This window comes from Xenia sp. Carnegie-2017, unplaced genomic scaffold (assembly GCF_021976095.1).
Source record: "Xenia sp. Carnegie-2017 unplaced genomic scaffold, XeniaSp_v1 HiC_scaffold_1, whole genome shotgun sequence".
In the NCBI taxonomy this organism is placed as follows: Eukaryota; Metazoa; Cnidaria; class Anthozoa; order Malacalcyonacea; family Xeniidae; genus Xenia; species Xenia sp. Carnegie-2017.
In genome coordinates this window covers 5,595,723-5,621,187 of record NW_025813402.1, presented here as the reverse complement: position 1 = coordinate 5,621,187, position 25,465 = coordinate 5,595,723, and the positions used below count along the sequence as shown (strand labels likewise).

Genomic DNA, 25,465 nt, shown 5'->3' with positions numbered 1-25,465 from the left:
TTTCTGATTGGCTTGGAATATTCAGCTCTGCAACTTCATCATCAACTTCTCTGCCATCTTCTTTTGAAATAGCCTCATCTTCAGTAGTCTCACTTTCAATTAATATAGAGCAACAATGTTTGGAATGTTGACGCAAGGCAAATATTGGAAGTTTTTCATTGCATCTTGTACATACAGTCAAAGGGATAGTTGGACTGATGGGCACTGGAGCTTTTTCAACAGGCAATGGCTCTTTAATTGGGCAGATGTAAATTTTGTATTGAAACCAACCATATCCTTAATGTATGGGACACTGTATCCATCAGATGGGATAGGAATCAGGCAAAAAGGTCGTGAATATCCACCACCTTCTCCACGCATAAATTCAAACGCCCCATCTTGTGATTTCAATTTAGGCAATTCAGTTTCAATGACTGACTTCAATATGACAAATCCTGAATTCTTGTCAGGAAAAATAATTCGTTTTTTTCCCCAAACCAGCTTTTTTTAATGTAGATAGTTGTTGTATAGATGGAATTCTGCTTTGATTACTTTCAGCTAAAAGGCAAAAGTCATGGGTCCAAGATTTTTTTTGATAAATGATGACTAGATTTTCCCTTTTAGCAGGTCAAAGGTTAAGGTGTTGCCGCAGACCCCCACCACCAAGACTGGGAAAGCTTTGCTAAAAGAAAGCAAGATACTATGCACAAATGAGATGACAAAATACATTTGATAAAAAACTACATTCGCCTTTGAAGACAAAGATTTTAGCATTTATGTTCCAGAAAGTTTATAAATTTTGTCAGCCTTGAAATACAACACTTTTAAAAGTAATAAATGAAGGTGTATGTGTACCGTACATATCTAGTGCTTTTTCCTATTTTATTGCAGTGGTGGTGTAACTAGGCTTGATGATTTGGAGGGAGGCAGTATTCATTTAAGCATGCTATCATCCGCAAAAGAAAATTGATTTCAAGTGAATTTAATACAGCAGAACATGAACATGCAAATATTGCATTCACCCCCAATTATCCAGCTGAGTATGCCACTGTTTTACTGTGGGCTTTGCCATTACCACCAAAGCCAGTTGTCCAAACTAGCAATATTTCTCATGCAAATTGTTTTTTATTCTTTGTTAGGTTATTCAATAGAAATAATAAGTTGTTATTATTAATAACCACTTACCTAAAATCGCGTTGTACAGCTTCATTAAAACTTTCTCGAGAATGCGACGATGTTGATGCCACTGCAAGCACTCCATTGATTTTGGAAGTATTTGTTGTGCTTGCTGTCGAAGGGCAATGATTCTGAATCCGTTCAAATGCCTCTTTTATTACAGACACAACGCGAACAACTGGATTTTCCGCTATTTTGTTCGATATGTCATAATTTTATATGCATCCAAACTCTCCAAATCACGAAGTATCCTCAAAAAATAACCGCTGTCTTTTGCATACCGTAAGGTTCAAGTCATCGTACGAGTCGACGAATTGAAACACGAGTCGACGATTTGTTATTTAATTTTGTCCCCTCCTAACTCCATACGAGTCGACGAATTGAAACACGAGTCGACGAATTGTTCAAGTCGACGAATTGAAACACGAGTCGACGATTTGTTATTTAATTTTGTCCCCTTCCTAACTCCATACATAACTTCCATTTGAATTGGATGTGAACATCTCAAATTTCGCCCACGTTTGCACAGAACTGTCAATTAAATTATTAAGGACCAACCAGTGACAGAATTTGAAAAGGAGCAGCTAATTTCCCTTAAATGCATTGAGGATCCTGCACTAGATTTGTGGTTTACTCTGAAATTTACTTCGGGAAAGGCATTGAAAGCAAGGATCAACAAAGAATTTGTGTACACCAGCATGTGCACAAATGAAGATATAATAAAGTCAATTGGCCAAGAAATGTGAATTGCCCTTGACGTAGCTCTTTCCACAAGTGGTTGTGAGGCTATAGTAGAAGGATTTTATAGTCTTATCAGTACTCACAAGAAAACTGGAGGCCAATCTAATGAGGTTTTGGTTCATAGATCTATATGCCTCTTTGAATCACCCTGCCACGCCCACAAATATGGCGGAATTTTGCCACGCCCAAATATGCCTGCTGTGCAATAATATTATTAAAAAAAAATCTCCGGTGCGCAGAAGACATACTTTCCAGCCTGGGCAACCAGTGATTGTCAACGGGATCATTTAAACGAGGTTAGTAGTTTTCTTATTGTTAAGCCCGGCGCACACCGAGAGCTATGTGCTTAGCAAAATGTCATTCGTGTCAAGTGGCGCGAGCAAGTTGCTCTCGTGTGCGCGTACTGTTTCCGACGACTTTTGCCTTTACAGGCAGAACTGGCAAATATCAAACATGTTTGATATTTTTTGCCACGCGTGGCGAAATGCTTTGTCGATTTGTCCGTGTGCGGCGTCTTGAAGCAAATTGCTTTTGTGTTTTCATCACAGCGCATGCTCAATAAATCTCATATCAACTTCTTGGTTCTTGTCGTAAAACATGGACGAAGCGGTGGACTATGAGGTTATTAAATGCGCCTTGCGCTTCTCGTCTCATAATCCACCGTTTCGTCCATGTTTTACGACAAGAAGCTGGTAAACGCCTGCGTCTACGGCGAATTAGCAACAGGCATAAAAGTGCTATTTCGTCTTGTTCTTCGGAATCAGAAAATGAAACAGAATTTAACTCATTTGGAAAAGAAAATATATTTAAGCAAGTGTTTTGCCGTGTTTTAGAAATAATGACGTAATATACTGAACCCACGCATCAAATTTCAATATGGCGTCTGTGCTCCGTTCTCTCGATTTAGCTGCAAGTTCAAATGAGTTAAATTCTGTTTCATTTTCTGATTCCGAAGAACAAGACGAAATAGCACTTTTATGCCTGTTGCTAATTCGCCGTAGACGCAGGCGTTTACCAGCTTCTTGTCGTAAAAAACGGTGGATTATGAGACGAGAAGTGCAAGGCGCATTTAATAACCTCATAGTCCACCGCTTCGTCCATGTTTTACGACAAGAACCAAGAAGTTGATATGAGATTTATTGAGCATGCGCTGTGATGAAAACACAAAAGCAATTTGCTTCAAGACGCCGCACACGGACAAATCGACAAAGCATTTCGCCACGCGTGGCAAAAAATATCAAACATGTTTGATATTTGCCAGTTCTGCCTGGAAAGGCAAAAGTCGTCGGAAACAGTACGCGCACACGAGAGCAACTTGCTCGCGCCACTTGACACGAATGAGATTTTGCATTAATTGGGCTTTTGAGTCGACGAGGGAGATGGGACAATTTCCAAACATAATATTATAATGTAGGATATCAGTGATAGTTTCAATGATGGGTTTTCTTTGCTTGTGCATCGATGCAACCCCTGGAAAACGTGTTGATCCAAGTCTGACACTTGTTCAACCATTATGTATGAGCTAATCCAGATTTTAGTTAGTCAAATTTATACTACATACTCTGATACTCTGATTTAAATTTACAAAACTATTCATTGTGTAACAAAACTAATTCAGTGTGTAATTCGACTTTACAAAACCATTCATTGTGTAATAGCAAGGCTATAATAATAAGACCAGCTATTCAGACATAAGTGGTATTGATCATGTGGCAAGGCTGCAATGATAAGCAGGTTCTCATCAAATGCACTTAGATCATGGTGCAGATGCAAGTAAGGTCAAAAATGCATTACAACGGCGTGATCAAACCTTACATACATGTACAATTTCTAAGGTAATTTTTCTGAAAGTTTACACCCAACTGCATAGCTTTTAAAGGGAAATGTGGATACTAGAGACCTACCCCTGTGAACAGACTTGCATGTTGTTATACCAATGTGCTTATAATAAAAATTTACCCATGCTACAAGAGTAAACAAAAACCTCAAGCTTGGGAAAGTAAAGTCGTCTTCAAGCAAATGTAATTGTTAGTGTGACCTTCATTAGTACACAATCTCCTCATGTTACCAGATGATATATTCCAGATATATTTGACAGGAAGATTGTAGGAGTACTTCTGAGAGTTGATAAATAACGAAAATGAGGTTGAACTAAGACTGGAGGGCATGAGAACGATCTATAGACCCTTAACCAGGAGATAGCCAAGATTAGTTGCTAATGATGATGTTAGAAGTGTTCTTCAGAATGAAGAGTGAGAAGGCAGTTAGGCTTGATGATATGTTGGTAGAAATGTGGATATGTCTGAGAAAGGAGTCTGTCAAGTTTTTGTTTCAGTTTGCTTACAAGATTATAGAGTGTGAGAATATGCGTGACAAATTTGAGGAGAAAAGTGTCAGAGCATGCAGCAATGGGGCCTTTTTTGTAATCAATTTTTTTTTTTGGATTATTTTATGCACATATATAAATATCAGCTCTCCCCCCATTTAAAATCATCTTGTTTTTTACAAATACTTGAAAGCTATGTCAAGAACATCTGTTACTAAAGATTTTTTAAACATGCACAGAGCTTGCACATATTTGATTTGTTTGCTATATATCAATTATTATTATTTATTATCAATTATTAATTATTATCAATCATTATTTGTCAGCTTATTTAGTTAAGTAGTTACTCACAACCGTGAATTTCTCTCAAACAATCTGTAAAACATTATTTTGCCTCTTCTACTACGTAACAAGCTTCAATTAAAAAATTGGGTTGGAGAAAATAAATCTGAAGAATTGGAACATTGGTAACACTTTTATAATTGATTGGCTTTAGTAGGAATTCCAGTACAGCATTTTAGCCTGGCTGCTCACGCAGTCATGCCATGGAAACCTTCCAATGCTCACTCACTGCAAAAACAATAGATTTGTGAGGAAAAGACGAATGGGAATGTACTTAAATATGCATAGCCTTTATTTGTTCTTAAAATGTGCTGTATAATAAATCTATTTTCGAAGCACTCGTTACTCAGGAGTGTTTAAGCGCAGACCACCTTGTCATATTCTAAGTGAACTTGTGAGAAGAAAGGTTTGGAGCAAGTAGTGAAAAAACCAGATGAGGCTGAATAATTTATTTCATATTTATGAAATATTTTGATTGACCGTGCTTTGTTTATTGCCAGACTGCAAGCTCACGATAAATTTATTGAATAAAGTCAGTGATGATAACATTTTTCTATTGCAAAAAACAATGGCATGACGAATTTGACTACTACATAGCTAATCAATATTGTCTGTTCGATGCATAATTCCACGAAAGCATGTTTGTCTTTTTAATAGGAGTTCATTAAATTCGGTGGCATGAAGCTTTATTTCACCTACTTAAAGCCATGGATATTTTTTCTTGCTGCCTTCCGCTATTTCATGGAAGGCTCAGAAGAATTCTTCATTGCACCGTCAGCTTGGTTTTACATTAAATCCTTGGGAGAGGACAAGGTATTTCTCGGTATTGTCCTATCTGCATTTCCAGTTGCTGCTGTTATCTCGCTTCCGATCCTTGGGAAAATCGCAGACAAATACGGCAACCATCGAACGATTATCATCGCATGTTTTGCTCTCAAGGTCGCATCAAATGTTTTGTACGCTGTTCCCATTTCAGTCTATTTCCCTTTGTTCGGGCGATTATTTAGCGGGATCGCTGAAGGATCTGCAGGAGTATTAAATGGAAAGGTGATTGAATATACAAGTGAACTATACAGAGCTAAGGTATTCTTGATCCTCGATGGGCTATATACTGTCGGCTCGTTGTTTGGACCAGCGGTTAGTGTGTTTTTAAATTTTAATGCCAATGTTTTAGGCTGGAAAATTAATGCTGGAAATGCACCTGGTATTGCAAATGCTTTTCTTTTTTCCATTTTCCTGTTAGCTTCTCTATGTCTGCCGCTAGAGTTTGGCACACAAAAAGTACTTAACTATGAAGCAGATCAAGGCGAAGGGGAGCTGACAAAAATAATTAGGAAAAATTTTGGTTCTCTGTCTACTGTGTTAATGCTCTACTATCTCGTGTTTTCTGCCGTATTCTACTCTGTAACGGTTACATTTTTCGTTCCACTGCTCGCGCAAGAAAATTTTCACTTAAGAATGATACATCTACAGATGCTTTTTCTTGTCAGTGCCATTTTTTGGATAGTCCTGATACTATCGTGTTATATCGCTTCAAAATACTTTGATGCAAGATTTCTTATGGCTTTCTCTCTACTAACTCAACTCGCTCCTATGTGTTTACTTACTTTCATTGGTTTTCACTGGGACTCTGGAATGAACACATCGGGCGGTTACATTCTCATTCCTTACATTTGCTTAGGTGCGCCATACTTCGCTTTTGCTCTTGGAAGCACTCTCTTATCTAGGATAACAAACCCAAAAGAAACCTCATTTTACCAAGGCTTGTTGTTTTCTGCCAGCCATTTTGGATTCGTGGCAGGTCGTATCATTGCCCCATTTATGTTTCACAAAAACCTTATTCTATTATATTGTGGGCTATTGTTTCTAACGTGGATAACTGGAGCGATTTGGTTTGCGTTTGAATATAAAAATTTATACTCGAAAACTGTGATGGGAAAGTCGATGAGAAGATATATTGGTTGAAGTCAAAACTAGATTGGTTAATCACTATCAATAATTTTTTAGCTTATTCTTCAATACAACTAATGTTTACATATAGCTAATCACACTTCAAAAGCAATTTGTTTTGTAAAATTTTGAAAATTGATGACTGTTATTGCACTGTTATGAAGGTACTTTTCTAACCTTAAGGCAACCAAATTTGTGTTCTTTGTCTTGGCACTCTGCGGTATGTAAAATTCGGCATTGATATTTCGGAAAATATCAACACCGAGACGATTTATCGTTGGTAACAATGCTGTTAACTTTCAGGCAATCCAACATCTCACCGTAGAGTTGAGCCATAAAAGTCTCATCTTTCCTCGTAAAAGCATCTTCGACTCGATCAGTAAAAGATGCCATGCTTCTCATTAATATTGTTGGTTTTGAAGCTCAAAGATAAAACCTCGGCTATCAACAATCTCAATCTGTGCTGAATTTCGCACAACACCGCTTGAACATTTCCCGCAAAAACGGTGGCTCGTTATTCAGCACAACGGCAATAAACCAATCTAGTGACAGATTTTAGTCTCCAAATTCAGCACAATTTTAGGCGTGCTGACTCTGTGCGGGTTAGCTATGGGTATTTCTCCCGCAAGTGAATTATAAGAATTTTTAGCCACTTGATTCCTTAATCCCATGCTTAATCCAGGTCTTGGAAACAATAACATTGTTCAGTGAATGCACGTTGTTGCACAAATTTCTCATAATTCTATCCCTAACCCTGACAATAGTTTATTTTTCTAATGCTTTCGTTGTGAGGACACAAAAAGTTTAATTGATTTTAGGATAAAGAATTCATGATCATTATCCACACATCGAAACAAACTACACCCTACCGAGACGAGATTGGAACTTGCAAACGACGCATAGAAATTTCCTCTTGATCGTTTCGACCAAACGAGCTTCGTTCCAACTCCTGCAAATTGATTTTTTTTTGAGCTAAGGGTATTTAAAATTTGATTAATTTTTTCCGCTGCTGTGCAGAATTTAACTACGTCGCGTGCTGAATGTGACGTAGTTTCAATCCGCCCCTGGTGGGTATAACGAAGTAGCCTTTATTGAAATCAGGGGGGCGACTAGCTGTATCCACTGGGTAGCAAATTTTTCTGAACGTTTAAAAAATGTCTTAAAAAAGAAAAATATACAATTTGAACTAGGCAATCCCAAAAATAAAATATTGCTTCGAAAATTACAGAATTTCTTTGTCATTAGGAGAGTATAAACACCTTTTTCACAAGTTATAAAATTGTTGTTATTCAGTGCTATCCAATGAATAACGCTATCTAGGCTTCTTGCAACCGAGCTCAGACATTCTAGATCTTCTTATGAGACGTATATCTTAGTAAGCATGTGATTACCATACCATGATGGCAGCCAGCGAAATGGCTAATTTGAGCTAGTTATAGAATTAAATATTCAGCACCAACATGCACGGTGAAATGGATCAATGTTAATTTCCCGTAGTGTGACAATGCCTTAATTAAATTTTAAAGTATCACAACGGCAGCTTTACATTAAATGGTCAGATTTTAGTAGAACGTACTTTTTTGGGAAAATTTTAGGAAAACCCTGTTTTATAGTTTTACGAAAAAACTATTTCTTGTTCGTTTTTGTGTTACAGAGCAATTTTAGCATGGTTTTAGAAAAGGCAGGATTCAGTTGACTCAACACTTTCGCATAATAGTAAGAACACAAATGTTCTCTCGCTCTGTGACCTCATTGTACACAGTCAGTGGTATCGCATACGGCTGCTTCTTTTACCATGCTTTTCTTCTTTTGCCAGCTCACTGAAAAATCAAAATGAGATCTTTAAAGAAATGGCGTAAATCAATGCTTAGAACGGTGCAAATATATATTTTTTTACAAACCATCTGCTCACGTGACACGAGTTAGTTACTCAGCGAACACATCGCATAGAGTAATTATTTTACAAGTCTTATTGAGTTATTGAGTAATTCATAATTCATAAATTATGTTTTCTCATAGAAGATTAACGAAAAAGAAGAATTAGACGAAAAAGCCAATTGATACTTCTACTCATTTTTAGCATCTTTTTTACTCATTTTTAAAGTATTTTCAACTCTTTTACCATTAGATTATTTAGACACTTTTACAGATAGAGAAGGGAATTAATTGGATTGTAAATTACGTAATTGATTGTACTTTTGCATGACACAATTTCATCAATTTTAGGAATCAAATTAAAATGCACGTTGTCATTTTAACAAGAAAGTGTCTTTCCGTTTACACACTCATCAGCATCTGCAACAAATTTCATCACCTGTAGGTGTGGTAATGTAAACATATATAGATGGTCTTGACAATGATCACATGGCTGCAAAATGAAGTGGGTCGATAAAAACGGTTCAATCCCATCAATATAAAACTTTAAAAAGACATCACCTTTATGTTCAAAATTATCAATGCATGGTATAGTTTTTCGTAAGAAAAAATTGACACCACGGATTTCTAAGTTATTTTGTTTCTTTAAGAAAAAAAAACATGAAGCGTGTAATCAGTGCATCATCAGAATCCTAGCAAAACATCTTCCTTTCGATACTTGAGCGGGGGGAAGCTCCCTTACTTGTTTTGATAGTTTCAGTGCCCCCCCTTACAACGTATCGATGTATTTATAATAGCAAGGGCAGTTATTACTGTATATGAGGGAGGAGCTCTCGTCATCACTAAGTTCAATCCTCGTTTTAAAATATAGAAACTCTATTTAACAAGATATTTGGCGAACATACACACATTATGATTGATTAGAAAGTATTTTTCTTTCGAGTTTGGTTAAACTATAATTAAAACATATTACGTTCAACTACCAGGTAGGCTTCACATCATGAATATTGTAGATGACCGTCGACTTATCAATGCAAGTCTCTTCTGGAAGGGCATTCTATATAAATATGAAATCACAAGAATTCAACATAAAGTTAGCAACATAGTTTACCGAATGGATTGCGTTTATGTTTATGTACAAATGCGCAACAAAAGGAATGCTTTGTTTCATGAAATTAATTTTCACGAGTCACGAAAGGAGATAATTTCTAGTTGTTGACAAATTCTTGGAAACATATTAATGTATTACGGTGAATCCGGCTGCCAATTCGACATCCAAAGAAAACATAAAACAAGTGAAAACGAGCTGGCTGAATCGTTACTGCCAGTACAATTTGATTTTGAAACTCATTGACAAATTATTCCGGACTATTTATAAATAATTGCCCCCAATTGACGAAACAGATATTCACTCTAATTCCTTGATTTCCAATGCACGTGTTTAAGATTACTTATTTCATAAAGTTTTGATTCAATCGATTTAAATACAACGGATCAAAAAATATTTTCATTAAATTTTTCATCCACTTCTTCACCAATAAACAAAAGACAATGCACACGTTGTTTTATATTATTAAAAACTGACCAGAACTTTCATGTCTTCATCGCTTATTCGCCAGTCAAACACTTGTGAATTCTCTATAATGCGCTTCTCATTCGAAGATTTGGGAATTGTACTAAATCCAGACTGCACACACCAGCGGATAAAAAGTTGTGCGACAGACTTGTTGTACCTTAAAAATAAACAATATATCAAACATGTTCGACATATCTTGTGTTTTTTTTAACTAAGTACATCCATGCAAAAATATTTTATCGCAATAAAAGCAATAAATTATTCTAATGCATTTTCTCTACCAAATTTATCAAAGGAATTTTGTATCGAAGATGGCAGCCAGAAATACGAAATATTTTGCAAAATTGCAAAAATCACGAGGATCGGAAAAAAATTGAAAGAGGCGAGGCTGCAGTGGTTTGGATTGGACATGTAATGAGGAAAGATAAGGATCTTGCGGTAGTGCCAAAGCAAAGAAGAAGAGGAAGGCCATGCAGGTGGATGGATATGGTGAGGGATATGATATGATAGAACGAACATGGGAGTGATAGAAGATGACGTGGTGGAAAGCATAGAGATTATGGAATATGGAGAATGGAAGAGTAATGGAGCAGTCAAAATGAAAACAAGATGGCACCACGAAACACAAACTCCAAATGAAATCCTCCTATCTTTTCTTGTGTCCTTTATAAGTCACACTCTCTAAAAAAACTTACTTTTTGCCAATTGCGATCATATCTGGTTCCTTCAACCTCTTGCCTTTAGTTAAAGGGGAATACGAAGTGACGTGAATGTTATGTTCTCGACAATACGCAACAAGCTTCTCTCTTCTCATGTATGGATGAATTTCTACTTGATTAACTGCTGGCGTTGGTTTGCCTGCTCTACGCAAGCCTTCAAGCATATCAATATTAAAATTGGATACACCAATTGATCTATAAAATATACAGTTCTACTAAACACGGCCGTCAATCAATGTGCACTACATCCAGACTGTATGCTGAAGATAATTCAGCATAAACCACATTTAGGCTACAGACATATCAGAGAATGCAACTATAGATCCGCAAGCGCACGCAAACGCAAGACAACGAACGCTGTCGTAACTTCATTTGAGAGACTTCAAATTTCGTTGTATTCTCAACAATAGCGCCACACCTATAATCTATGCCACAAAAATTTGGAAGATTACATGAATTAGAGAGATCATCATAATGATACATAATACAGTCTAGGAGCCTGCTATACCCTTTTCACAAAATCAATTCGTAAAAATAATATAAGGAAACAGTAGGCATGTCACAACAACTAAACAAACAATTGCCATAGGAATAGAAGGGTAAATATGGTGAAAGCATTATGTATGTAACTTCACTGTTAAACTATATTTACAAAACTGATCAACTTACTTTGCCAGACCTTTTTTCTTTAATTCAACAAAGGCATCATAGGTTTCTAGAATTTTATCACCTGCTGGTCGATGCATAAGATAAAGATCTACATATTCCATATTCAACCTATAGAGAAACTCAAACTATAAGAGTTGCGAAAATTCACTGCAAATAAAACAAAAGATTTTGATTGTTAATTCATGGAAATACAACACACTATAGTTAAGAGCATTGTTCTTTCTTCACTAGACTTCAGCAAAAGATGTTAAAACATCAATCAAAACAGACCCACAGTCCTTACACAAACCTAGTTAATCTACACTTACAAACATGCAACACGATATATTTATGTCAATGAAGTGTCTTTGAGTACCGTTTTAGACTAGTATCAAAGGACTTCATACAATGATCAAAACCATTTTGTTCCCAAAGTTTTGTCACAACAAAGATGTGCTCTCTTTTTTTCTTTGATTTCTTTATTCCTTCACCAACTAATTCCTCATTGCTATGAGAAAAAAACAGAAATTCAAACATTTTTCTTGTAAAGCAATGATATGAATAAATCAATCCTACTTGTAAGACTATTTGTACTATTATATTTCAAAAGATCAGTATTTATGACTCATATATCACCTGTAGGTATGTATAGTTGGGTAGAGTTACGCTATTCTTGGACAAAGATAAAAATCATGTTTATGAAAACACAAACTGGAAGCTGGTATTGCAATCACACATCTACGATAAAATGTAGGCATATATAGAAGTGACAACTTGCATTTATGGATACTTTTTATAGCTTTCAATATACTAGCATTGTAAGACTTAAAAAAGTTCAAAAAGGGTAGGATTAAAAAGTTTTGATTGGCAACTCCTTTTCCATTTGAAAAAACATATCTACAACAAATGGCAAGAAAGAGTTTCTATTTGAAGAAGAAAATCAACAAAATGCTTTACAAACAAGTAATATATGAATGAGGAAGCCACCCAATCCAAAAGAAGTCAAATCAACATAATTCCAAACAATAGTATTTTGACCAAATTTAACTTTAAAATATAGTGCCATTGTCAATAGATATCAAAGCATTTTTCTAATTTACTCATTTGTCAATATTATTTGATGCAACATTTTATAAACCAACAAATTAATTTAATAAATAAAAGCAAAAGTGAAACAACTTTGTATCTTTATTATAACCATGAATATAATTTCTAGTGCAATTCCGAACTACAAAGTATCTTGCATGCAACAATTTTTGTGCTCTCGCCATGTGCGCAAAAAAACAATTGAATAAAAAAGCAAGCATCTGTGAAACAATGTAAAGATGATGAACAGTTGGGATACTCACTTGTACATTTGCGCTGTATCAATCATAGGGTATCCGTTCTGCAAAGCATAATACACTGCGTTGGTTGTCGCAGCAACATCATCACTGGATCCTTGATAAACACCTAGACCAAATACAGGAATATAATTTCCATCATTCAATGCATATTTGAAATTTATGTCGATATTCTGCAAAGCCATGTCTTCTTGAAGATGGGTCTATCTCTGCTGATTGATTGACTGCATCAGGTGATTTGCAATTTGAGTGCTTTGGTGTCGAAACCTGAAACCGTAATAAGTTGCAAGCTGTGGTCAATACTACTTGGCTTCCATTTCAAATTATACTATGGACAAAAGTTTCAAAGATTTCAATATTTAATTTAGAATGTTTTAAATCTATCAATTATTTATTATCATTTATTTTTCTTAAATGTATTTTTTTGTTAATTAATGGTATTTTTTGTAATTTTTATTTTTCATTATTTTTGCATTTCACAACGCCTATAGATAATTTACAAAAAAGAGCCCAGCTAGCGAGCACTGATTTTGATTTCTACGAATAAACTGGAAAAAATGTGTGCTATTGACCGCTCAGTAGTTTAATCAATATAAACAAGACCACAATAAACCTGAGGCGAAGCCAGCCTTATCTTTTAATACAAAAACGCAAAATTTTCAACAAAATTTCTATTTCTTTAGAAAATTTAATCGATTCATTGTTTTTCCAGTTATTGAACACAAAAATTTTTGCATTGTACGAGTAAAAAACGGGCTCCTTCGCAAGCAAAAACGAGCCTAAGAGTCTTTAGCATAGGTACTACTCCTATCCTATCCTTCTGCAAGTGGCAGGGTCTAATCTGTACAATATTTAGCGGTGTGGTGCACCCTTTACAAGTTACTAAGTAACTTTTGTATAATTTTGCAATGCAGGTTTTATTTCATTATGAGTTGAGCCTGCGAACGATATCTTTTTTTTCTGCAGGTGATAACCATGGTTACAATTATGAACGGGAGCCAATAGAAACAAGGTTGTCATGACAACATTCAAGTTTAATGTTTGAAAAGCCAAGCCCTTTTCTTTCCGTTATTTTCAGAACTGAAAGCTAACTGCGAAGCGTCGTCACTTTAAGCGCGTTGCAAAAACTACTCTTTCTTAACTTTCAAAAATGGTAAGTACTTATTTTTACATTGTGCGTTAGCAAAGCATGTTTCTAAATGCATTATTTTTGAACTGTTATCGTAAATTGCAACATCAAATTTTCTCTTTGTATTTTCACAACCCTACAGCAATGGCGAATGGCAATTAAAAATTTTTTGTCATTCATCAAAGCGTTTCTCCTTCGTTGATTTAACACGAATTTTCTTACAGCGTGAATGTATCTCAGTCCACGTCGGCCAAGCCGGAGTCCAAATGGGCAACGCGTGTTGGGAACTATACTGTTTAGAGCACGGAATTCAGCCCGATGGCCAGATGCCTAGTGATAAAACGATCGGCGGAGGAGATGACTCGTTTAACACGTTCTTCAGTGAAACTGGGGCAGGAAAACATGTCCCAAGAGCTGTGTTCGTAGATCTTGAACCTACTGTTGTTGGTATAGTAATTTATCTTCGTTAAAAGCTGTCAATATTACTAGCACGACAAGACAATATAATTGTGTTTGCGTGCTTGAAAGTTTGAAGGCCGCTCCCTTCATATTTTTTTAAATCGTTTCGTCAACCACTTTGCTTAAAAACTAAATAACCCAAATTCTTTAATTGAACTGCATTATATCTTTTCAGACGAGGTTAGAACTGGCACATATCGTCAACTGTTCCATCCAGAGCAACTTATCACCGGTAAAGAAGACGCCGCCAATAATTACGCTCGTGGCCATTACACAGTTGGCAAAGAACTTATTGACCTCGTGCTCGACAGAATTCGAAAGCTGGTTAGTAAGAAGTATTTTTTATTCGTATGCCATGGACACCCTATTCTATTCGTCGTATAGTTAATTGTTATTCTTCAAGAACTTAGCTGTTTTTTCTAGAATATTTCAGATTTTGGACTGGAAAGTTTGTACTTTGCAATCCTCGATCTATATGTTGCGCAACGAACGGACTAAAGTGTATTACAGAGCGAAATCGGAAATTTATTTTTTTAAGTGTCTTTGAACTTATTCCGAAGAATTGCTGTTTGTAAAAGCCAATAATTTCACTGAAAAGAAAAAATTAACAAGATTTTAGTAACATTCCACTAAATTTAACGCGCATACTATTTCGCGCCACTCAAATTTTGGGAGGAAAATGAAATGTTAGTGCATATTCTGCAAACCATCCCCATCCCATGTGGGCCTTGGCAAGGTGTTGCACTTTGTTTTCAGTTAACTACATAATGTGGTTATTCTCTTGTCCTACTTGTTTTGTCTTTTACCATAGGCGGACCAATGTACTGGTCTTCAAGGATTTCTTATTTTCCATTCATTTGGTGGTGGTACTGGATCTGGATTCTCCTCCTTGCTCATGGAACGTCTTTCTGTTGATTATGGCAAGAAGTCAAAGCTTGAGTTTTCGGTTTACCCAGCCCCACAAATTTCCACTGCTGTTGTTGAGCCCTATAACTCCATCCTGACAACCCATACCACTCTTGAGCATTCTGATTGTTGCTTCATGGTTGACAATGAAGCCATCTACGATATCTGTAGAAGAAATCTCGACATTGAGCGACCAACCTACACCAACTTGAATCGTCTGATTGGTCAGATTGTGTCTTCCATTACTGCATCTCTTCGCTTTGACGGTGCTCTTAATGTTGATTTAACTGAGTTCCAGACCAATTTGGTTCCCTATCCACGTATCCATTTCCCTCTTGCCACATACGCACCTGTGATTTCTGCTGAGAAGGCTTACCATGAGCAGCTATCTGTTGCTGAAATCACCAATGCATGCTTTGAGCCTGCCAATCAGATGGTAAAATGTGATCCTCGACATGGTAAATACATGGCTTGCTGTTTGCTTTATCGTGGTGATGTTGTTCCTAAAGATGTCAATGCTGCCATTGCAACAATCAAGACAAAACGTACCATTCAATTTGTTGACTGGTGTCCTACTGGCTTCAAAGTTGGAATCAACTATCAACCTCCCACAGTTGTACCAGGTGGTGATCTTGCTAAAGTGCAACGGGCTGTTTGTATGTTAAGTAACACCACAGCTATTGCAGAAGCCTGGGCTCGTCTTGATCATAAGTTTGATTTGATGTATGCCAAACGTGCATTTGTTCACTGGTACGTTGGAGAAGGCATGGAAGAGGGTGAATTTTCAGAAGCCCGTGAAGATTTGGCAGCTCTTGAGAAAGATTATGAGGAAGTTGGTGTGGACAGCATTGAAGGTGAAGAAGAGGAAGAAGGCGATGAATATTAGTCATCCTAAAAAACAATCTGTTAACTTTTGTGTGTTATTTCCTTTGTAAGATGTCAATGTTTCATTGCCGTAAATGATTAAAAAGATGTTGGTGAATACTTTGTGTTGATTGTGCATAAATTGCTCATAAAATTGACAAGCATTGCATTAAAATAATATCTTTAATGATGGGTCTTTGAATTCACAGATCTTGTTCACATCTCATTCCATGTGAAGGTTGCCCTAAAAGTGATACCATACATGTCCAATGACTTAAATGGCTTTAAATATGGTTACAATTTCTTATTGCGGTTAATGCCCATTACATTCAATTGCAGACTTCTGTCAATGCACATTCAAATTAATGTGACTTCACATTATTTTGTATGTTAGAGATAAAGCTCCATATGTGGTGCCATTTGTTCAGTAAATCGGCGATACGTTGTACATAATAGCACGGTCTGTGGGTAAATACAAAGGTAGGTGTCTGTCTGGATATCTGCTGGTTCTCGCCAAGCGGAAATCCCCCAAGTACCCACTAAACCTGGAATACAAATCGACTTTCGAAGGTCAAAGTATAGTACATCACAAGGATAGTCAGGTCAGGTGTGCCCATAAGTGAGAACATCGCGTGAGTTTCTGGGGACAAAGTAGCATCGACTAGAATATTTGTATATTTTGAAATTTCATTAACTATAAACCTGAAGTTCTCTTATCCAGTAATGAAGGTACGTAACTAGTAAATCTAGCGAATCTTAAATTCAATTTTCAAACAACATTAAGAGTATAAGGTAGTGTATATTGTGTTTCGTATTTCCAAGGTTTTGTGCTAGAATGTAACGATCTGAAATTAAATTATTATGAAGATTTGTTAGAGAGTGTATTTCATGCATACTTTGACTCATGAAACATTAGTTGGTTTGCAATTCCGTATATCTTCCAGGTGAAAATCGTAGCTGCAAGCAGTGGGAAGGAAATTGATGTCGTAGAAATTGTATGTGTTTCATAATGACATAAATATTGCTTGCTACCATTAAAACCAAACAGATTTTAACAATTTGTTTTGTTGCAGAACGAATCAACATTTACAGTTGGGAACCTCAAACAACATTTGTATAAAAAATGTAAGAACAAGAAATGTTTTACCTATAATGGCTACAAATTTTTTGAACAACTTGAACATTATTTCCATAATGATATTCCAAAATTTACTGTTAATTAACCATAGAATTGCCTGTTGAAGAAATTTAATTTTGAGGAAATTTATTGTTTAGCTCTTTTCCTATATCATGCCAGCTTGCCATAAAAACTGTGCTTTAGTGCTTTGTAGTGGTACCTTTCAAAATTATATTCCTTTATACAACAATTTTTTTCAAAAGGCAGATTCAGTATGATTTTAGGAAAGATATAATTTATCTTCTAGCTGAATGTGTGAGTCTTGATTGGAATTATTCAATGATTAATTTAACTCAATGCTTGCTTGACATTTTCTATGCAACATTTAATATAATTTATGATACTTTTCCATAAAAAAAGTGTCGTCACTTCAATAGATTAACTTGTTACCATAGTGAACAAACTGATCCTGCAATAGCAATTGTTGCTTCCGTTGACTGCTCTTTAACAATGTCAATCAAAAACTGTTAAATTTTCATTCTTAACTATTTCATGTGGCAGATTCAAAGTTCTATCCAAGTCGACAATCATTTAGATTGGAGCCAAGTAAGGCAAATTTGTTAGTTGAAAGCATGGTTCGATTAAATAGTTGTTTAAGTATGTGTGTATGTATATATATGTATAAATATATTATTGTACATAGTTATATATGCAGATTCTGCCATAGTGGTGGGCTCACCAATAGAATGTCAATATTTGGATTAACCATGGTGATGTAGGAACTAAGGATTCTTGGGAAAATTAAATGAAGGGCGAAATTCAGCTTGCTTGTGTCATTTACTTTCCACTCTTTGTTTTTCTTAAACTTAGTTTGTCTTATTTAGGAGGAAAGGCTATGAAAGATGATGTGTCCATTGCTGATGTCAACTTCTCTGAAGAAAATACTTTGTACTTCAAAGATTTAGGTTTGCTTAGTTTTGTTTGTTAATTATTAAGTGAAGTTTTGTTTGTTAATTATTTTTTTTTTTAATCAAATTCTGTTTTTTGGTAAATTTGGGGTGGCCTAATAACCATGCTTTATATTAAATCAGTGGCAATCTCTCTAACTATAATTTTCCATCTTGCTTCATTCTTGCCCTTCTCTTTCTCCAAATCAATGTTCTTGTGGATTATTTCCCTTTGCCCAGAAAAATACCGTTTCCTTATAACTCAGCAAATAAATATTAAATTTTACAACTTTACTGTTACATTTAATTATGTTAATGTTTTCAACGTTGCATTTTTGTTTATATGCAGGTCCACAAATAGGATGGTCTACCGTACGTATATTTTTAATATCACACGTGTAGACTTTTCTCTGTTGCTGCCATTGTATATATTATATTTTACTTAAGGTGTTTCTTACTGAATATGCTGGCCCACTCTTTGTTTATCTGCTGTTTGTTCCCAGACCTGCATTGATATATGGTGCTGAAGCATCTTTGAAACAAAGAGCACCTGTTGTATGGTTCGTATGTGCATCATTATAAATTTGTTACAACAATAGTGCCAAACATTTAATGTGATCTATCATTTTGTGTATACAAGCGCTAGTTAAAACGTCCCTGCGTCAAAACGTGTCCGTTTTCTATAATCAGAACGTCCCCGGCGCACGGGCCAGTTTTTGGGTTAGGGTTAGCATTAGGATTAAAGTTAGGATTGGAGTTGGGGCTTAAGTTAGGATTGGGATTATGATTAGAGTTAGGATTTCAGCCTCTGGAGACGTTTTCTTGACTTTTTACCGAGGTCTTAAGACTTGGGACGTTTTGACTTCGGGACATTTTGCGCAGTGAGCGTATGAACTTGTGTAAATAATCATCCTTGTTGTTTGTTGTCAAATCACTCAAGACGAGCATGAAAAAGAAAAAGCTATTTTCTGTCGTGTAACTTCCAGTGGCCGGTTGCACAAAGGCCGAATAGCGTTATTCATTGGATAGCAAATTTTTCTAAACGTTCATAAAATCTCTTAAAATAAAAAATATACAATTTGAACTGTGCAATAACTGAAATAAAGTATTGTTTCGAAAATTACAAAATTTCTTTGTCGTAAGAAAAATACAAACACCTTTTTTACAAGTTTGAAAATTTTCGCTATCCAATGGATAACGCCATCCAGGCTTCGTGCAACCGGCCCCAGTACACGACACGTCTATCTAAAACATGACAGACATATTTGTTTATTTGTTATTGAAGGATTGCTGCGGCTTGCTGGTCTTTCCATTATATGAAGAGAATACTGGAAACATTGTTTGTGCACAGATTTTCTAAAGGAACGATGCCCATTCAAAATTTATTCAAGGTATAAATAGCATTTTGTGTTTATGAAATCCAGGCATGCATTCGTATTGCGTACTTCAATTTTTCTTTTGCATAATTCATTTTGCACTTAAATAGAAGATTACTGCAGTGATATTTACAATGCTTTTGTTTTCTTGTAATTTTCCTTCAATTTAAACGTATCTTGGAAAATTAAAGAATTCTACGTATTATTGGTATGCTCAGAAAACCTTATTTTGTCTTTTTTTATGAATTCTTATTACTTGCATTTCATCAAAGTTATGAAGCTATTATAAATATTTTTTACCATTTGTTCAGGGGATTTGCCGCCTTTATCAGTTATTTCATTAATCATCCATTATACACACCCCCAGGTAAGCATCTACTTTACTAATAAGAAGAACGATTTGTGGCTCTAAAGTGGCTGAAAAAAGCCTTAATGATTTAAATGAACAACAACTAGAAATAGTCGATCTAGTGATCATTAGTAATGAATAATTCTTCATTTTCCCCCCATTTATTTTGTTATTTAGCATTTGGCGACATTCAAGTGTATGTTGGATTAGGTGGTTTTCTGGTTGGTTATCCTTAATTCTTGACTTTTCCACGATCATTTTTTATACATCCTGCTCACAGTTCTTTTCCTATGTTGTAATAGACTTTTGTTGCCCTGCCAATCGCAACATGAAGAAATTTTTTATTGTTTTCTTAGACATAGATATTGTTATTTCTTTAGGTTTCTGAGTACGGAAACTTTGCTTCTCATTGTCTTTTGAGAGATTTACGTCCTCTAGGTTTGCAGCCTTTTTGTGATAATAACGTTTAGCTTATCTTAGTTTATCTTTTACGTAACAAAATTGTAGTTTGGTAGAATTGATAACGTTCACTTTCGAAATTTTTTTTATTGATGTTACAATATGCGATAACAATTGCTTTCGTTTTTCAGGCTCTACTGAAAGAAGAATTCCTTATCCATCATCTAATCCCATGACATCATTGTTTGATTTTGTTTCCTGTCCAAACTATACTTACGAGGTACTAATTTTGTGAGATGTGACGTAACTATCACGTGTATTATCACGTGTATTTTTCTATTATTATTTTAGGTGGCTGCGTGGATATTTTTCACAGTTATGACTCAAACGTTTCCTGGTATGAGAACGAAATTCGTTTGTCAATTTCACTTTTCATAAATTCTTTGAACTTCAACTTGACTATGTATTACTGATGTACTATAGTGCAGGCTATCTATTTTAATAGCTGGACTGTTTACCGTTGCTGGGTTTCTTCAAATGTTGCAATGGGCCCAAGGAAAACACAGGAATTATCGAAAAGAGTTCAAAGATTATCCAAAATCTCGAAAGTGCATGATTCCATTATTGCTGTAGGATTAGAATTTTCTAGATTATGCGATAGGCGAGAAACGTGAACGATCTTCTACAATAAAACATCATTACCTTGCAAATTCACTTTATATTTATCAATTAACGCTGTCTAAACAACATTAATTATATCCTAACGACCATATCTATGTAATCCATAAAATCATGCATACTTTAAAATTTATTTTTTGGTTTCTTCTTGTTATATGAGCACGCGCAGTCAAACAACATCTGCGTCATGATTTTTTGGCATTCAATATTTGACTTGGAAATTGTAATTTGCATTTCGGTCAGAGTTTTTGTCTTGTCATTCAGGTTGACAAAGTAAAGTGGTTTCGAAACACGTGACTCTTTACCAGGTCTCTTCGTAGCAATCACAGAATGACAACACCCCATGACATAATTTTGCGAAAACGACTGTTTTGGACTTGAAAGCGAAACGATCTTGCGCAACGTGGAAGGCAAATTGTACATCACAAAGTTGAGAAGCACATGTTCATCTTTGATATTGTAAAAGATAACATTGAAATTATCATACAAATCTGGTATGAGCTCTATAGTTCGTTGAAAAGTTATATAAACATATTTATATTCATTAAGGTAGTTTACATACCTAGTATTCGCTTCGTTTTAGAATTGAAGCTGTCTCTGTCTGAATTGAGAGGAAATTCAATCCTTTGAGGTATGGAAATTTTTTTTATCTATTAAGTTGCAAACAACAGCTGTTCCATCACAACTGTTGTCTCCCTCGTTTGCTTGTGACTGTTCAAAGTCGTTTTCTGCATTATTTTGTGTCTTCAGCTGCTCATTAGTATTTATATGACCGTCTTTGATAGTGGTTTCCGTAGAGGAAACCGAAACGTCAGACATTTACAACAATTTATGTAAATATTACAATCTGAATAGAACTGAGATGAAAAAAGTATTGTCATATCTTATTTATGTGGATTTTATTTCATACTTGAAGGTAGATTAGATGAAATATTCACTTAGAAACATGTTTCCTATTGTAAAGATGTCACTGAAATTGATGCGAACTATAATATCGTGCTATAAGTGTGCTGTAACTTTGGCTCATTTGCCCCCAAAGAACATCATGCAATTCAGTTCGCATAACTAATTCATATTGTACATTAATATTATGCACGCGTCCTCTTGTTCAGAGTCTTTCGATTTTTTTCCGTGCACACAAGTTTCGCATTTGTTTGATACTTTCAAGACATTGTTCTATGATGTATTGGAAAAGCTTTTCTTCTCGCCTGCTTTCGTGGAGACTTTTTATTATTTAACAATTCCACTGTTTTAAACTCAGTCATTTGTTTTCATCGTAATATTTATTATAAAAAAGTATACCAAGAAATTGAAGGATTGTGTGTAAATGCCTTACAAATGCTTGGTTTTTGTATAAGAATGTTGTTGTGCAGCTTTTGACCATTGGGCACAAAGATCTTTTTCTTCATTGATAAATTATTTACAAGAATTTCAAGTGCTGTTTTTATGAATGTTTTAGCGTTATTTTGTTTCGAGTCCTGAATCTAATTATTCCTGTAAAGCATTTACAAAATGACGTACGTCCCCGGATGCGAGGAATCTAAACCGTACGTTTACATGATTAATTTCAACGCATAAGATCTTTTGATGTTTTTTCTTAAGTTGCTTTACTAGTACGTTAACTACTTTAACGTAACATGAATTACCATGAGGTTTTAGAGTACGTGAGGTTCTTTAGGTACTACTTCAGGTACCTTAGCTAAACAGCACCTTTTTTTCTTTGCTATTCCAAAATGGAGAAAATGCTATGTCGTAATTTGTTTCGTCTTTTCTCGTTTTAGTCGTTTCTATACCTGTGTTTAAAGATGTCCGTTGTTGATATTCTTCTCTGGAGGATCCAAGGAAAACAGGCCTAATTTTCGTTTCCTTGCTCTTGCTATTGTATAGTTTTCAACATTTTACAGTTGTCACCGTGATCACTTATCTATTGAAGATATCTTTATTACCAACGTTGTTGTTTCGTCTGGCAATTAGTCTTAAAGCTGCCGTGACAAAAACAGAATGCGAACACCCTTTCAAGTAAGAAAATTTTGGTATATTTTTCTGAATAGTAATGCACTCAAGTGGTTACCAATCTGCAACAGTGTGAGAGTAAAGACATTTTTTCATCATTAGGGAGTTGCTGGACACGAATATCGACGTCATGATTTATGGCTCGGTGAGTTCGACATTTAATCATGATATAACAATTACGACCATTTTTTAGCGAAAGTTCGTTCTTAGATCTATATCACAGTATGACCATTGCCTTCAAACAAACTTCCTGTATCTCTCGTGAAAAGAAATATCCTTGGAACGAGTTGTCCATCTTTGCGATTTTAATTTCTTATGTTGTATCATCTATGCACGATGAAGAATATGAAGTCTTGAAACCTAAATTTAGCGTGGTTGACGCAATTTACAATATTAAAACAACCCTTTTTAGACTGCTTATGCCGTTGCAGTAGCGTTGCTGGCCACGAAAATTGCTCATTTATATGTTTGTGTTGTTATCTGTAATAAAAATTGTTTTCTCATAAAATGAATTTAGTAGAACTTGCATACATGAATACATATGTGTGCAACTTTTGCTCACATATGTTGTTTACCCTGTTGTACAGTTGGACTTCGTACAAGGAACTCGTCTTGGGCGAAGATAAGAATCGAATGACATCATACGTAGTATACAAAATATAATCTTGATCATCTCGTTACTGGTTATTTAACTGTGTTTTTCTCATACGCGCATACTTGTCATGCTTAAGATCTGTATTGGATATTTTAGAGAATATTTTGTTGTTTCTGTATAGACAAGCGACAAGGGAATGCCACAGGCGTTGAAAATATTCTTAAATGAATGTCGTCGCATATTGCTAGTTGAAGATGTAATTGATACTGTTAAGGTAGGTGAAACAGAAACTACTGGAAGTGATGATATGTCAAAGAAAGTAATTCTGCAAAAGTTTTTGAAAATTGAAATTGCTTTACTTCATTTTTGCACTAATGTACATTGCAACGATAATAATTTCATATTTTTCTTGTATCGTTTTTTTCCACAAAGGTTTTGATTATTGTGCATTTGTTGTCCTATCTGGGAGACTGGTTCAGTGGGTCAACATTGTTGTATATGTGTAAGTTGTGATTACTACTATTCAGTTTTTCTTAATTATATACGTACATTGCCTTGAAATATACTTTGTCGCGTTAAGAGAAAAAGTTCCAATTTACCCATGTTTCCTTTGTATTCAGTCTCTATTTGAATGTCATCTAAAAATACTTTGTATCCATTCTTGATTTTTCAAAAAATTTACAGGTGTGTTTGTTGCATTTACTATTCCAAAGTTTTATGATGTTTATCGGGTAAGTTTGTTATAATGTATGTATATCTTATTCTTATATTGGTGCTTTTATGCTTTTCCGAAGAGTTTAACGCTTCCATTTTATCAATGTCGTTTTTAAACACTTTCTTTTTATACAGCAAGAAATTTTGAGAATTTTGGAAAAGGCAACCAATGTTATGGAAGATGCTAAAGACAAGTAAGGATTGACGATAGACTTTTTGTTTTGTGTCGTGAGACGATTAATTAAGCTGTGTCATTTTAACTGTTATATACAGAATTTTATCATTCATTCCATCAAAGAGTAAATCGCCATCTTGGAAAAAAGAAAACGGCATAAAAACATCAAGAAGTACGGATGAGTCGATCACTTCTTCAGGGAATAATCCACCATCTTCTCCTACTTCACGTGATGAAGATAAAGCGAAGTCTTCGTAAAAATGCTTGCTCACTTAGGGTAGATTTTAAGTCGAGCTAGTTTATATCTTTCTGTGTAATATTTTACAATACTGAGATATTTATTAATTTAATGGGATTCGTTTTCTTCGCAAGCGAACGAAAAAACGACCACCATAATCTAAAGATAGATGTTCTGATAATGGCTGCAGTAAAAATGATTTTAGACCTGATAAACCATTAATGTTTATCCACGTTTCTGCAGCAATCAAAGTTGAACTGAATATTAATTATTATATATGATTTAAGTACACCTTTATTTGTTTTGTAGTTCAGATTTATATGGAACGTTTTTTGGTTTTTGTCCAGTGCTGTACCTCTACATTTAACAGAAGGGGGCTCTTTTGGCGAGAGAGAAGCCGTGAAATCAGTAAAAAAGTATGTCGTCGTCATATGACGTCATAGGCATTCACAACGTATAATATAAATCATTTAGTCTTGTAGTGCTTGTAAGTTGTTGTACCCCAATACAAATGGTGCCTTTTTTTGTTTAGAATTGACTTATACAAACAGTCATACTGCGTTATATGGGAGCGGGTTCAATAGATTAAAAGTTTAAAAACTGTTCTAAAGCTGTCAACATAATAAAAGATTTAAGAAACATAGTCTAGGGGCAGACTTGTACCAATGCATGTACCACTCACTGAGGAATATCTTATACGAAGTATTGCTTATACATTAGCCCGCCACTGTCCGCCAAATGTCGTCTCATGACGCCAATAACCGAAAGTCCAAAAATCCAAAGAAGAAAATAGGTCATTGTTCGTTTTGATATTATTCGTACGATCAAAAT

At 35.2% G+C, this 25,465-nt stretch overlaps 5 protein-coding genes and 1 long non-coding RNA gene across 9 annotated transcripts; 4 read left to right on the top strand and 2 right to left on the bottom strand.

Annotated features, from left to right (window-relative positions):
* Positions 1 to 1,515: 1,515 nt before the first annotated feature.
* On the top strand, positions 1,516 to 10,904 carry LOC124442063 (tetracycline resistance protein, class H-like). 3 transcript variants are annotated; one of them, XM_046992591.1, is made up of 2 exons: positions 1,516 to 2,192; positions 5,222 to 6,673. In XM_046992591.1, exon 2 carries the CDS (start codon positions 5,243 to 5,245, stop codon positions 6,527 to 6,529), a length of 1,287 nt encoding a protein of 428 aa, XP_046848547.1. In that variant the 5' UTR covers positions 1,516 to 2,192; positions 5,222 to 5,242; the 3' UTR covers positions 6,530 to 6,673. The 3 variants fall into 3 exon arrangements, with proteins under 3 accessions (XP_046848547.1, XP_046848557.1, XP_046848565.1); XM_046992601.1 differs by lacking the exon at positions 1,516 to 2,192 and adding an exon at positions 10,261 to 10,904 and having other exon boundaries at positions 5,056 to 5,701; XM_046992609.1 differs by lacking the exon at positions 1,516 to 2,192 and having other exon boundaries at positions 5,056 to 5,701; positions 5,808 to 5,924.
* LOC124442107 (glyoxal reductase-like) lies at positions 9,248 to 18,607 on the bottom strand. The gene is made up of 7 exons (XM_046992630.1): positions 18,603 to 18,607; positions 12,682 to 12,865; positions 11,709 to 11,840; positions 11,354 to 11,461; positions 10,661 to 10,879; positions 9,975 to 10,122; positions 9,248 to 9,446 (listed from the first exon to the last, which is right to left on the bottom strand). The coding sequence occupies exons 2-7, from the start codon at positions 12,858 to 12,860 to the stop codon at positions 9,369 to 9,371; spliced, it is 864 nt and encodes a 287-aa protein (XP_046848586.1). The 5' UTR covers positions 12,861 to 12,865; positions 18,603 to 18,607; the 3' UTR covers positions 9,248 to 9,368.
* LOC124442055 (tubulin alpha-1A chain) lies at positions 13,712 to 16,151 on the top strand. Its single transcript, XM_046992580.1, has 4 exons — positions 13,712 to 13,828; positions 14,029 to 14,251; positions 14,439 to 14,587; positions 15,075 to 16,151. The coding sequence occupies exons 1-4, from the start codon at positions 13,826 to 13,828 to the stop codon at positions 16,053 to 16,055; spliced, it is 1,356 nt and encodes a 451-aa protein (XP_046848536.1). The 5' UTR covers positions 13,712 to 13,825; the 3' UTR covers positions 16,056 to 16,151.
* LOC124442083 (probable very-long-chain enoyl-CoA reductase art-1) lies at positions 16,597 to 21,032 on the top strand. The gene is made up of 15 exons (XM_046992627.1): positions 16,597 to 16,762; positions 16,978 to 17,028; positions 17,107 to 17,158; positions 17,712 to 17,756; positions 18,035 to 18,115; positions 18,447 to 18,469; positions 18,545 to 18,657; positions 19,383 to 19,488; positions 19,665 to 19,681; positions 19,785 to 19,840; positions 20,000 to 20,043; positions 20,203 to 20,260; positions 20,413 to 20,501; positions 20,573 to 20,618; positions 20,727 to 21,032. The coding sequence occupies exons 1-15, from the start codon at positions 16,757 to 16,759 to the stop codon at positions 20,852 to 20,854; spliced, it is 915 nt and encodes a 304-aa protein (XP_046848583.1). The 5' UTR covers positions 16,597 to 16,756; the 3' UTR covers positions 20,855 to 21,032.
* On the bottom strand, positions 20,920 to 21,805 carry LOC124442170. The gene is made up of 2 exons (XR_006947171.1): positions 21,462 to 21,805; positions 20,920 to 21,348 (listed from the first exon to the last, which is right to left on the bottom strand). It is a non-coding gene; the product is annotated as an uncharacterized LOC124442170 (long non-coding RNA).
* LOC124442153 (reticulon-1-A-like) lies at positions 21,247 to 25,444 on the top strand. Of its 2 annotated transcripts, none has more exons than XM_046992638.1 (11): positions 21,247 to 21,393; positions 21,483 to 21,530; positions 22,681 to 22,918; positions 23,015 to 23,057; positions 23,689 to 23,781; positions 23,940 to 24,009; positions 24,192 to 24,238; positions 24,357 to 24,415; positions 24,495 to 24,568; positions 24,944 to 25,050; positions 25,355 to 25,444. In XM_046992638.1, exons 4-11 carry the CDS (start codon positions 23,043 to 23,045, stop codon positions 25,442 to 25,444), a joined length of 555 nt encoding a protein of 184 aa, XP_046848594.1. In that variant the 5' UTR covers positions 21,247 to 21,393; positions 21,483 to 21,530; positions 22,681 to 22,918; positions 23,015 to 23,042. The 2 variants fall into 2 exon arrangements, with proteins under 2 accessions (XP_046848594.1, XP_046848602.1); XM_046992646.1 differs by lacking the exon at positions 25,355 to 25,444 and adding an exon at positions 25,167 to 25,277.
* Positions 25,445 to 25,465: the final 21 nt, after the last annotated feature.

What these genes read in the sequence shown, in the direction of transcription:
- LOC124442063 (XM_046992591.1), top strand. Translation starts at nt 5,243, where the DNA reads ATGAAGCTTTATTTCACCTACTTAAAGCCATGGATATTTTTTCTTGCT.
- LOC124442107 (XM_046992630.1), bottom strand. Translation starts at nt 12,860, where the DNA reads ATGGCTTTGCAGAATATCGACATAAATTTCAAATATGCATTGAATGAT. An exon ending in TTTGATACTAGTCTAAAACG is followed by an intron (nt 11,462 to 11,708) that starts GTACTCAAAGAC and finishes GTTTCTCTATAG; the next exon opens with GTTGAATATGGAATATGTAG. An exon ending in ATGATCGCAATTGGCAAAAA is followed by an intron (nt 10,123 to 10,660) that starts GTAAGTTTTTTT and finishes TTTATTTTTAAG; the next exon opens with GTACAACAAGTCTGTCGCAC.
- LOC124442055 (XM_046992580.1), top strand. An exon ending in TCTTGAACCTACTGTTGTTG is followed by an intron (nt 14,252 to 14,438) that starts GTATAGTAATTT and finishes ATATCTTTTCAG; the next exon opens with ACGAGGTTAGAACTGGCACA. An exon ending in TCGACAGAATTCGAAAGCTG is followed by an intron (nt 14,588 to 15,074) that starts GTTAGTAAGAAG and finishes CTTTTACCATAG; the next exon opens with GCGGACCAATGTACTGGTCT.
- LOC124442083 (XM_046992627.1), top strand. An exon ending in AAATTGATGTCGTAGAAATT is followed by an intron (nt 17,029 to 17,106) that starts GTATGTGTTTCA and finishes GTTTTGTTGCAG; the next exon opens with AACGAATCAACATTTACAGT. An exon ending in TATGACTCAAACGTTTCCTG is followed by an intron (nt 20,619 to 20,726) that starts GTATGAGAACGA and finishes CTATTTTAATAG; the next exon opens with CTGGACTGTTTACCGTTGCT.
- LOC124442153 (XM_046992638.1), top strand. An exon ending in ATGGAAGATGCTAAAGACAA is followed by an intron (nt 24,416 to 24,494) that starts GTAAGGATTGAC and finishes TGTTATATACAG; the next exon opens with AATTTTATCATTCATTCCAT. An exon ending in CGGCATAAAAACATCAAGAA is followed by an intron (nt 24,569 to 24,943) that starts GTACGGATGAGT and finishes TTTGTTTTGTAG; the next exon opens with TTCAGATTTATATGGAACGT.